The sequence below is a fragment of the Camelus bactrianus genome, chromosome 8, assembly GCF_048773025.1.
Source record: "Camelus bactrianus isolate YW-2024 breed Bactrian camel chromosome 8, ASM4877302v1, whole genome shotgun sequence".
Classification (NCBI taxonomy): Eukaryota; Metazoa; Chordata; class Mammalia; order Artiodactyla; family Camelidae; genus Camelus; species Camelus bactrianus.
In genome coordinates this window covers 19,506,451-19,518,784 of record NC_133546.1, presented here as the reverse complement: position 1 = coordinate 19,518,784, position 12,334 = coordinate 19,506,451, and the positions used below count along the sequence as shown (strand labels likewise).

At 36.4% G+C, this 12,334-nt stretch overlaps 1 protein-coding gene across 4 annotated transcripts in view; it reads left to right on the top strand.

Moving 5' to 3' along the window:
- The first annotated feature begins 50 nt into the window (after window positions 1-50).
- The window catches only part of PEX3 (peroxisomal biogenesis factor 3), a 42,196-nt gene continuing 29,912 nt past the window's right edge, over window positions 51-12,334 (top strand). For all 4 annotated transcript variants that reach the window (XR_012508566.1, XR_012508565.1, XM_010965660.3 and 1 more), the window contains exons 1-2: window positions 51-182; window positions 7,897-8,028. Coding sequence is in view for 2 of the 4 variants with exons in the window: in XM_010965660.3 (XP_010963962.1) it covers window positions 110-182; window positions 7,897-8,028 (205 nt within the window). In the remaining 2 variants the exon portion in view is untranslated. The remainder of the gene's footprint in view (window positions 183-7,896; window positions 8,029-12,334) is intronic.

The following is a 12,334-nucleotide window of genomic DNA, read 5'->3' as shown; positions in this document are numbered from 1 at the left end:
AGCAGGACCATGGCGGTCTAGCAGGCTCGTCCGGGCCAAGTCAAAGAAACGGTTTCCTGTGAACCATCCCCCACTACCCCTAGGCAGCCTGCACCCCCAGGGCCCGAAGATGCTGAGATCTACGTGGAATTTTCTGAAACGTCACAAAAAGAAGTGCATCTTTCTGGGCACGGTCCTCGGAGGTGGGTGACAGAGTTCTTGGAAAGGGGAATAGGGACAAGAGGGTGGGAGAGAGGTAACTGTCCTCTAAAATAGAGGCCGGGGGACCATGGTCCGGGATTCGTTCAGCCGTGGGATGGGGAACGGCGTGACAGACCTCCAAGGTTCTTTCCGTCTTTGCAATTGTGAAATTTGTGCCCTTTGCCCTAACACTGCCCCTTTCTCTGTTTTCTCGCCTTTTACTCACCGACCTACGGAGAACCCACCACGGTTTTTTTGTTACTTGTTTTCTGTTTCAAGGCACTGTTCTCTTACAGACACATGCTTTTTCATTCTGTTCTATTGTTTTCCCGTGAGATTTCTTCTTTTCTATTTGGCCCTCCCTGTACTTTGTTTGGCATTCAGCCCTCTCAGAAGTTTCGTAATATTCGAGGGGACTTAACTAAAGCTGGCACTTTCCGTGTTGTTTAAAGTTAATTTGAATTTTTGAAAACAGCACAATTGTACTGAAGGACTGGACGGTATATGTTGGACAGAGAAACACAAATCAGTATCTTTGCTCTGTTTCTGCTGTTTTAGAATACAAACTGTGTAGTAAGTCAGCAGTAGGAACGTGCTTGTAGGATGTACAATCTTCCTCAGGATCTTTAATATTGAGATCAGTTCCCACCTATCTGATGAAATTGAGTTACACATGGCCTGAGAAGAGATTGAGAAACAGATTAGATAACAATCTAGAGAGAGGTTTTCCTCATAAGACCATCATGTCATTATATGCAGGGATTTGAAGGAGAGAATAAAAAATCTTGCTTTTGATACAAGAGAAGGAAATGTAGGAATGTTAAGGGGAATTTTTAGAATTTGAGTTTTTTGAGAAATATTATCACTGACTACATGCTTTGGTTACAGAAGTAATTAAAAACAAGAGCAGACATTTCCCAAAGAATTTTGTTGCTTTACTCTTAACTATTAAATTATATTCTGTTGCCCCCAAACAATTGAAATTAACAATACTTTTAGCATCAATAATTCAGCTCTGTTGATTCTTGAAAATTTGAAACAAGCTTGTTGATGAGGCAAGGACTTTTTCCCTTGTCTCTGAGGTCTATAAGTAATAAGCATCTGTGAATTTTTATCACATCCTTTGAGAAATCCTTTATAGATAAAATGTATTTCCTAATATCTTCAGCCACTGATATCTAATGTATGTTTAAATTATGCTAAGACTGCTGAGTTCATTTATTTGTAGAAGCTAATGATTTATGTGTGATGGAAAAAGTATAAGTAAAGTATTTTTGCCACTACTGAAAAAAAAGAAAATAGTGTCTCTTTAACAATCTTAGAAAAAATAGCATACCCTTTCAGATTTATGGAACAACCTAGTGGTAGATTAGAAACAATCTTAGGGAAAACAAGAGTACACTTAAGAGATAATTATAGATTTTTTTTCAAAAATCTGTTGAGAGCTTTATAGTTACAGATTAAGAGGAGTGAGAAGGTGCAGGGGCGGGGAGGTTGAGAAGGACAGAAAGAGAAAATAATCCTGGTGTTTTATGACAAAAAGAGGATATCAGTCTAAAAAGGTAAAAAAGTAAATTACCATGACTGGCATTTATTAGAGCCTCACAGTCTTTCTCCTTCAAGGAAAAGGCCCTGTAACATGGCACGTTATCAGTTAATCTAAGGAATATTTACCCAGTGCCTGTAGTGTTGAAGGTAATATGATTGGAAATACACGATTTACAGACATTTTTAATAGTAATAGCTTCCATTTTGGGGGTAGACACTGTACTAAGCTCTTCGATTCATTGGGGATGACGACAGGATAATTACTGTTCCCCTGATTCAAAAATGTAGGAAACAGAGTCCTAAAAATTTAAGAAACTTGTCCAGGGTCTCAGAGTTAGTAACATGGAAGCTGAAACTCAAACCAGTGTTACATCCCAAAGCACATTCTCTTTCCACACTATGCCACTCTGTCTTCATGGACTTTATGGTCTGATAGAAATGAAAACAAGTGGCTTCGTTCATTCAGGCTCCTGTAACAAAAATACCACAGACTGGGTGGCTTATAAATAGCAGAAAATTATGTCTCACAGTTCTGGAGGCTGGACATCTAAGATCAGGGTGCCATCATGGTTAAGTGAGGGCCCTGTTCTGGGTTGTAGACTTCTTGTTGTATCCTCACATGGCAGAAGGATCTAGGGATTGTGTGAAGTCCCTTTAATAAAAGCACTAATCCCATTCATGAGGGCTCCACCCTCGTGCCCAGAACACCTCCCAAAGACCCCCACCCCCTAATACCATTGCGTCTGGCATTAAGATTTCAACATAGGAATTTAGGGGTGACACAAACATTCAGACTATAGCAACAAGTATACAAATAATTAAAATATAAAACAATAAGAGCTGGAAAAATGCTATACATATCAAACTGGCAGGTAGCATGTGCAGTTGTAAAAAAATCAGGAAAGGGCTTCATGGAAGAAGTGGCACATATTGACATCTTGCAAACTAGGTATCAAAATGCATGCTCAAGAAGTCTGGCCATTTGGTGGGGAAAAAAACAAGGTAAAAACTTTGAGTTATAGGCCTTCTTAAGTAGGAATTTCTGCATTTTGGATGAGTAACTGCTTTAGACCAATTTGTACAATTTGGTAAGTTTATGAAAAGACTAGAGCAGTGGTTCTCAAACTTTTTGACCTGAGATCTCCTTTACACTTTTAAAAATTAAGGACCCTAAAGAGCTTTATAAAATTTGTATTTAATAATAGTTTCTGTGTTAAAACCAAAATATTTTTGAAATACTAGTTTAAAATAATAATAGTAAACCCATTGCACATTAACATAAATACTATTTTCAAAAAAAATTAGTGAGAAGAGTGGCATTGTTTTACATTTTTGCAAATCTTTTTACTGTCTGGCTTAATTGAAGAAAGCTGGATTCTCATATCTCTTTCTACACTTAGTCACTGAGATACCTACTTGTCATGTAGCCTTTAGAATACTCCACTGTACACTCATGAGAGAGTGAGAATGAAAAAGGCACATAGTGCTCTAGTATCATTACGAAACAGTTTTGACTCACAGAACCCCTGAAAGGAACACGTCCAGGAGTGCCCAAGCCACTCTTTGAGAACCACTACACTAGAGGAAGTGCTGCAGAGCAGAGAACAGTCAGATTCATATGTATTCACTTGCTGATTTCTAAAAATCTTAGAGCATTGACATATAATTTGTATCTTAATCCCTGTAATGTCTGTTCTCTTCAGTTTTTCATTTATTCATTCAACAAATATTTGAATGAGAGTGTCTACTTTCACTGTATTGGGCTCTGGTGATACAAAAGAATAAGACATAGTTCTTTACTTTAAGAAACTCATAATGCAGTCCTGAAAACAGAAATGGAAATAAACAAAAGTAGTACAGTGATTGTACTAGGGTACCATAATAGAGCAGGGCTCTGTGGGAGCAGAGAGGGAGAAGCATGGAGGCATCCAGCAAGCTTTACTCAAGAAACCACTTAAGTTACAGCTGACAAAGGAGAAGGGCACAGCAGGTAAGCGGGATGTTCAACAGATTCAGAGACAATCAAAATGTATTTCGCTGTGGCCAAGCACAGGGAACAAATGGGGAGTGGCAAAAATAAATTTGGAGAACTAGCTAGAGTACAGATTGGGAAGGGCCTTCCTTATTGCTCCGTTCTACAAAATTTGGACTCTATTCTGTATACCAGTGCTTCTCAGACTTAACATGGATAAAAATCACTTGAGGGGCTTAATAAAAATATAGAATTCTTTTTCCCAGATTCTGATTCTTTATGCCTGGAGTACAGTTTATTAATTCTTTAATTCATTCAGCAAATATTTATTGTGCTCAGATTGTGTACTAATATTATGTATTAGAGGTGCAGCATCATACAAGACATTTGGAGATGTTTTCAAGGAACTTCCTTAGAGGCTACATTTTAAACAAGTACCCCAAGTAATTCTGATGTCAGTGGAACAGGGAACCCACATTAAGAAATGATGCCAGGGTATTGAAGAATTCTAAATATGAGAGTAATATAATCAAATTTTAAGTTTTAGAAAATTACTTTGCATATGAAAAATAGATCGGAAACGTGTGAAACTGGAAACGAAGAGAGTTAGGAAGCTGTTACATCAGTTCAAGAACATTAATAATCTGGGTCTGAATGAAGACAATGGTAAAGGAGTGGACTAAAATGGCAAAATTTAGAAAACATTTCTGAAATAGAATTGTAATAGCAGGATTCGGTGGCCTTTTGGACGAGAGTGAAGTTAATAGATTATTTTCAAACTTTTATTGAAATTTTATTAACCTAGTACATTGTGGGGATTTTCATCCATGAAGACACTGAGAGATGGTTTTAAAAAACCAAATTTATAATATGGAAAAACTAGAAGATATTTTGTTTTACCAGCAATGCTCTGAAAGGAAACCTCAAAACATTTTACATTTATTTTTTGAGGTATTTAGTGAATGTTTTCATTATCCATAAATAAAGTCATAGCTAAAGAAGAAACTTTAAAACTCATATAATTCCAGCCTTTCATTTTATGAATGAAGAAATTTAGACCCAGAGAGAGGAAGGGACTTGCTCTTTGAGTTACCTACCTAGTTGGTGACACAGCCGTCAACATCTGCTGTCTTCCAGGCCAGAATTCAGGCCACAGGTCAGGCATATTGACGATCCTGAGCTCTGTATATTAGGTAATGAATTCTCTGCCTTCATTCTTATTTTCCTAGGGAGACAAATCTGACAAAATCAGAGTTTATGAATTTTGGGAATTAGAGCCGGGGTAAATTAGTCCTTGTGTAGGAACTTACCTTCAGTGCTAGCTCAAGGAAAATCATGGGCTGTGGGATTTTAGCCTGTTTAACCATGCATTAGCTTGCTAGGGCTGCCATAGGAAAGAACCACAAACTGAGTGGCTTAAGCAACAGAAATGTATTGTCTCATAGTCCTGGAGGCCAGAAGTCCAAGATCAGTGTGTTGGCAGGGTTTGTTCCATCTAAGGGGTATAAGAGAAGGATCTGTTCCAGGCCCCTCTCCTTGGCTTATAGACAGCCATTTCCTCCCTGTGTCTTGATATCATCTTCCCTCTATATATGTCTGTGTCCAAATTACCCCTTCTTATGACGACACTAGTCATGTTGGATTAGGCCCACCTTAATGACCTCCTTTTAACTTGATTATCTCTGCAAAGATCCTATCTCTAACTGAGGTCACTTTCTGAAGTACTGGGGCTTCAACTTGTTGATTTGGGGTAGAATATACCTCAACGCATAGTAATTTATTCTTTTAGCTTTGGTTAGAATATACTACATTTACCAAATAAATATGCTACAGTTGACCCTTGAACAGCACGAGTTTGAACTCCACAGGACCACTTAAATAGTACATTTGACCCTTGAACAACACACAATTGAATTGTGCAGGGCCACTTGTACACAGATTTTTTTCAATAAATACTACAGCCCTACAGATCCCTAATTCATTGAATCTGAGGGTGCTGAACTGCAGATAGGGCCCACTGTAAAGTTACATGCAGATTTTCCACCCAGGGAGGGAGTGTTCTGTACCCCTAACACTGGTGTTGTGCAAAGGTCAACCGCAGCTCCTAAAATATTTTTGTCAGACACTGTTGAAAATCTAATGAAAATAGTGAACCTTCTCCCCAGGATAGCATATAAACCAGTCAAATTTACTTTTATTACATAAAATTCTTAGCTATACAAGGGCATCATTGCAGCATTTCATTTTACACTATTATTATTTGAGAAATAATAATCATTTTATACATAACTTTTAGCCATTTGTTGTGCAAAAAAGCAAATAAAAACAATTCATTGAGAAATACTTGTTATTGTAAGAGTCACCTGTCAAAGGGTTACTTTGTGAAATTTAAGTCGATTTCTTCGTTCTGTTAGTATTATTGTACTGTCATCAGTTTATTGAGGATGGATTACAGGAAAGGTAGCTCTGAGGCCATTTATGTGAATTTTTATTTGTTCTTTAAGCATGATCATAATACATTTATTTGCATACAGATATAATAGCATGCTTACTTTATTTCTGTCTAATTATTTGTAGCACCTACCCTTTCACTGATCTGTAATTTTTAAGACTATATAACATGTTATCAGTTCATCTATATTGCTTACATTAGTGAAAATAATTCAGGATGTGTGTTTACCTTGTGGTTCCTGGAGGGCTACCTTTTTCCCCACCTATGACAGATAGACTAAATTGAATTATTTAGGTCATGTACAGTTCTTATGATGTTCTTTTTGTTAGATATTGGAGGCTACAGACAGTTGGAGGTAGGTGAGGATTAGTTACTTCCCTACAACCTTGTTGCCAGGTTACAATGAAACAAATTCTGGCACACATTAAAACATCTATTAGCAAACCTAGGTAAAAGGGTATCGTAACTTGTTCCATCAGCTCATTGAAGTCCCAGTATCCTTACTTGGTGCTGCAACAGAACCATGCATAAAAGATTTACCTGAAGCAAATGCAACAGTACTTTAGCTGTAGGATTCTGCTGGCCTTTTGGTTAAGTCTCTTGACTGAGAATCCTTCGAACTAGCAGCTAAATGAATGATCTAAGCCATTCCTAAGGGTGGAAGACTTGCTAGATTCGTATAATCTTGTTCAAATTAATATTACTAAAATGTTTTAGCTAACCCAGTATCTTAAACACCATTTGTTTAATCTATGAAAATCCATTTTGATATTCATTGTGCTAGGTAAAATTTACTTGAAGTGCTTAAACCTCGGAGTGTGGCTTTTGACCAAATGCTAACCAACCACACTGGAGTATTCACATTCCCAGTTAGGACAACTGACTGCCCGAAGGGTATGACCAAAATGCACACATTTATATTACACTGTCTGTACTGAAATGTGTTAAATTACAGGCCACATGACCCCACCTATATTTTTATACTATAGTGTTATAATTTAGGAATTTCTGTACTCTGTTTTCCCTCCCTTTTTCACTTAAGTTTCTAGTTTTAGATGTCTGCCTGACTACCTACCTTTCTTTTATTCTTCCTTTCAAAATTTTCCTTATATTTTTAAGAAGTGTTATATTTTGATTGAAGAAAATATGTAAACCATAGAGAAGCAAGCAAAAGAAGAAAATCATCTGCTGTCCCACTGTTAAGCAGTGATCATTGTTTAATGTATGTTAGAAATTAAAACCCATCTGTTGTTATGTATATCTACTTACATTAAAAAGTAAAACTTACAGAATCTTGCTTTATCATCTAACAATACAATATGGATATTTGCTTGTGCTATTAACGGTTTAGCAATGTGGTTTTTAATAGCTGTGTAAGATTCCATTGTATGGCTAGGCGATAATGTATTTAAATAATTCCCTATTGCTAAACATTTAGAATATCTCCAGTTCACTATTAACAGCACTGCCTGACTTTGTAGGCTTAATTCCTTTCTGTTTGTTCAGACCTAATCTTTATGTACCCATCTGTCATTGGCTTTTAAAATGTCAGCCTCCTTTTCCTTACTTTTAGGTCACAAGTCATACAATCCTTAAATTTAGGTTTTTAAAAGTTGTAATTTTTAGCCTTTCAATAATATAAAGCCTTATATTTGGATAAATTGGGTTAATATAATGTTTGGTATTTTTAATATTCTAATTAACCAGATTAATACACTAGCTTGTTTTATAAAAACAATTTTAGGAATATATATCTTGGGGAAATATGGGCAGAAGAAAATCAGAGAAATACAAGAAAGGGAGGCTGCAGAATACATTGCCCAAGCACGACGACAGTACCATTTTGAAAGTAACCAGAGAACTTGCAATATGACAGGTAAGGCAAAGGGAAATACTTATACATGTATAAAGTTGATTGATGGTTTATGTTGATTTGCATACCTTTAGGACCAAAGTTAGAGGAAAAGGCAAAAAAAAAAAAAAAAGGGTAACTCTAGCAAGTATTTATGTGATTTAACTGACATACATCATTTAATGTGGATTTTAAAAATCAGTATAAATTAATATGTACTATAAATGCTTGTTCATTTATTTTATTTATTCGTTCAACAAATACTCAGAGCACTCAGCGCTAGGGAAACAGAAGGTGAACAATTTGAGAAAAACAAAAACAAAAAACCTGACTTTCAGAGTTTATATGCCAGTGAAAGAAAAAGATGATAAACAACGAATAAATACCTTTAGGCAGTGATGACTGCTTAAAAGGAGAATGGGCTCTGTGAGGCGTGGGGATGCTCTTTAAGGCAGGGCAACCAGGAGAGTCAGGCCTCTTTAAGGAGATGATGTTTGAGGAGAAATCAGATGGTACAATGGAGAGAGTCATGCAAAATGCCTGAGGTGGGAACAAGCTTGGCATATTCGAGAAACAGTAGAGAGGCTATGTAGCTAGAGTAGCATGGGCAATGGAAGATAAGTGCAGGGGTGGGCCTGAGGCTACTGGGCCTTGTATGTCATAGGAAAGAGTCACAGGTTTCTTACATTTACAGTAGGCACCTACAGACCTGTAAGTCTAGCACTGCAGTGTATACTCAATCAGTGTTAAATCAATGGTAATAATTAATCTCCAGAGCTGGAAGCCTCCTGGGAGGCTACTGTAACAAAGTAAGCTGCCCGTATTTGAAGAAAACAAGGTGTTATGTTATAACCAGAATAACTCCTTGAAGAATTAATCCTTAAATCCATGTCAAACCTGTTTTTCTTTTAGATTGTTTAAGCTTAATCCTTTCTCTATCACTTCTTTTAAGAACAATTAATTTAGAAAAAATTTATAAAGGTAAGTAGGTTCTCTTTGTTCAGTTCTAAAAAATGGAGTTTTTTCCAGAGCTGAAAGAACTTATTTTTAGTTCAGTCTCATTTGACAGATAAAGAGGCTGGCATTAAGATAGTTAAGAGACACATCCAGCTGGAGTATGATTTCTAACGTTTGAAATAATAATTAGTTCATTCTATAAAGCAAATAGTAACCACAAATGCTGTAGATGACGGCAGCTTGGGTCAGGCACAGCGAGTGAGAGCGCAGGCTCAGGGGTGAGCGGGTCTGGTTCAGGCCCCAGTTTGCCTTGTGCTGTCTGTGTTCTCTGGGCAAATATAAATCTAGTTCTCTCCCCTGTAAAATGATTTTCATAAACCCCACTTCATAAATGTTTTGTGAGAATGTGATTGGTATATAATAAACACTTAGTAAATGATAACTTTTTAAAAATTATGCCATTTTTCAAATCGATATTTAGCATTCAGTGTAGTGGTGCTACCAAGGACACTAGTGAATTTTTAGAGAATAAGAGCAGTCCAATTTTGGTTATTACTCAAATTTTCAGAAAATGGAAAAAGCTGACTTCTGGGAATATATCTCATTTTGACATGAGCCTTGTGTCAGTTTAGGTGCTCTGGGAAGCAGATGCTAAGATGGGATCAGATGTGCAGGAGACTCCTTTAGAGGAAACACCCATGAAGAACAAAGGAGAGGGAGCAGAAGCACGGAAAGCCTTTAGACCACAGTGCGGGTCTGACGCTTGTAAATAGAATGGGCAAAGGAAAGAGGGTTAGGTAAGAAGAGTTGTCGACTACAGTACAGTTCTAAGAAACTTTTGGTAGACCAATAGGGAGTCCTGAAGCCTAAGTTCCCTGGTGGAGGAGTCCCACAGGAATGGGCCTGCTTTAGTATCCCCACCAAGCTAGAAGCAGTGCAGATTCAGAGGGGTGGCAGCTGGGCCTGTCAGTTAATTATGCTCCGCCCAGCAGAAGTTGTGGGTGGCACATTTCCATGACCATCACAACCCTCAAATGAATAAATAGCTGATATAGGCAATAAAATTAAAATATAGTGCTCACTAAGAGCCCAAATATACGTTCACTGCAAAAATTTCTGAGTTAGCTTAGTGTATGTATTGATAATGGGGCTACAAATCATATGGTTAAATTTCTGTTCTTTTGAATAAGATGTAATAGATATACTAGAAAAATTTAGTACTTTTAGGTAAATATGATTAGTCTTTTCACCCAAGAAGTTGGTCCCAACTTGAAAAAGAGCATCTAATGTGATGTTTCTGTGCTGTACCCATTGGCTTTATTATCTTCATGATTTTACTAAAGATTTGGGAGGAGTGCTTATTAAATTTAGACATGACATAATGCTTGAAGGCATAAGTGACACCACAAATGAAGTTTCAGGATGCAAAATAGTCTTGTCCCATTTAACTGCTAGACTAGGATAAAAGAATTGTTCTGCATTAAAAGTCAGTTGTACTGATACAACTTGCTTATTAGAAACAGGATGTATGAGTAAGGATTGGGAATTCTAGTTCAGCCTAAAGTTGTTTTGAGCAAACAATATGATGTGACTTCTAGAAATGCTAATTTAATCTTAGACTGCAGTAATAGAGTCCTTAATTCAGATCAGAGGCAGTTACAGTACCATCTGTCACCATCATATACAGCATTTGTGGTTACTATTTGCTTTATAGAATGAAGTAATTATTATTTCAAACATTAAAAATCATACTCCACTGTACATAGAGTACAGGTCCCGTTCTGCCTCTCACAGAAGATACACACTGGAATGTGTCAGAAGAAGCCAAATAAGGGTAATAATAAGAGCTGATACTGAGCATTTCCATGTATATGAAGCACTGTTCTAAATGCTTTTTATGTCTCAGTTGATCCTTCCAACAGTCCTATAAGTTAGATCCACTGTTATCCTTAGTTTACAGTTAAGGAAACTGAAGCACAGATAAGTTAAATAATCTGCTCAGAGTCACACAGATTCAAGGCTGGTGAAGGGTTGTCCTATGATTTGTGGTTGGACTGGGGATGTTTATTGTGGAGACCAGATGGCTAAAGCAAGACATAAATGCTATATTCAGTTCCATACAGAAATATACTTGTTCAGTGTTAGTACAGATGGCTAGAAGAGAGAAAGCTTGCCTTTGGTTGAATATGCTGAAGTGGAAAGTAAGAAGCTCTTCTCTGTCAGGAGAATTATTGAAGAGACATCTCTTAAATCATTTTGTTATAGTACCTAATCTTCATAGTTCCCTAAATACTCCGTTTTCTGAATATAGGACTCTAGCTTTGCATTTTCTTAGTAAGGTAACATAACATGTTTGGGCTAGGCTGTATAGCATAGACACTAAGAGAGAAGCCACTTTTCATACTGACCAAGAGCTGCTACTTTAGTTAGTGGCCTAAATAAATTAGGTGATTTAATCCTACACTTTAAGGAAACAAGCTGAAGCTGCATAATACAGCATTGAAATAAATGTTTAAAGAAGGTTAAAACCTGAATTTTCCATAGGAAAAAATAGCATGGACTTTGTGATTAATGTCTTGCCTAGTCAAGAAGTAAAAATCATAACACTAAACTTTTCCCTTTTAGAATATAGCATTTGTAATCTCTTAATATTTTTTCATTTTGTTATCATTACTTACTTAGAAACTCATTTTAAATTTATATATGTACATTTCTCTATTTCTTATACCATACATGGAGCCATAAGTAAAGTAACTCCCACAAATCACATGCAATCTTTTTCCATAGAGTACTATATCTTATTTTATCTTCATGTTGTTATTGGGAGTTACAGGCAATAGCCATTGGCAAGACCAAATAGCTCTTAATTCCTAGTCTGGTACTCTTGTCTGGGTTATAATAAATGTTTATTGCTTTGTAGTATTTAATAAACAAACTTTATTCTAAAATAAAAAATAAATTATGAAGCAAAAAGTATAGCTAAAGATAAAAATGTTTTTGATCATTTTATTATGTCAGAAATAAAGATTTATTTTAAGAAAGATCTGGAGAGTACAGCAGGGAAAAAGAAAGAATTACCCATAATCCATAGCCCAAAGGCCACCACTGTTAACACCTGGGAATAATTCTTCGCATTGTTTCTTCTATGTGTACTTATTTGCATCACTGTGATCATAATATGTGCATGTATAATTTTGTTCACTTCACATAAGCAGATAAATGATTTATTAGTATATAATTAGTTTTTATTATTAGTGATAATTTGAAAATTCTAGCCCCGACCTTCCCTCCCAACCTTTGCTACTTGCCAGTCCTGTCATGTAGCCTAAAACAATGTGCATTTATCAAGGCAGTCATGTCACCTGTGACCTTT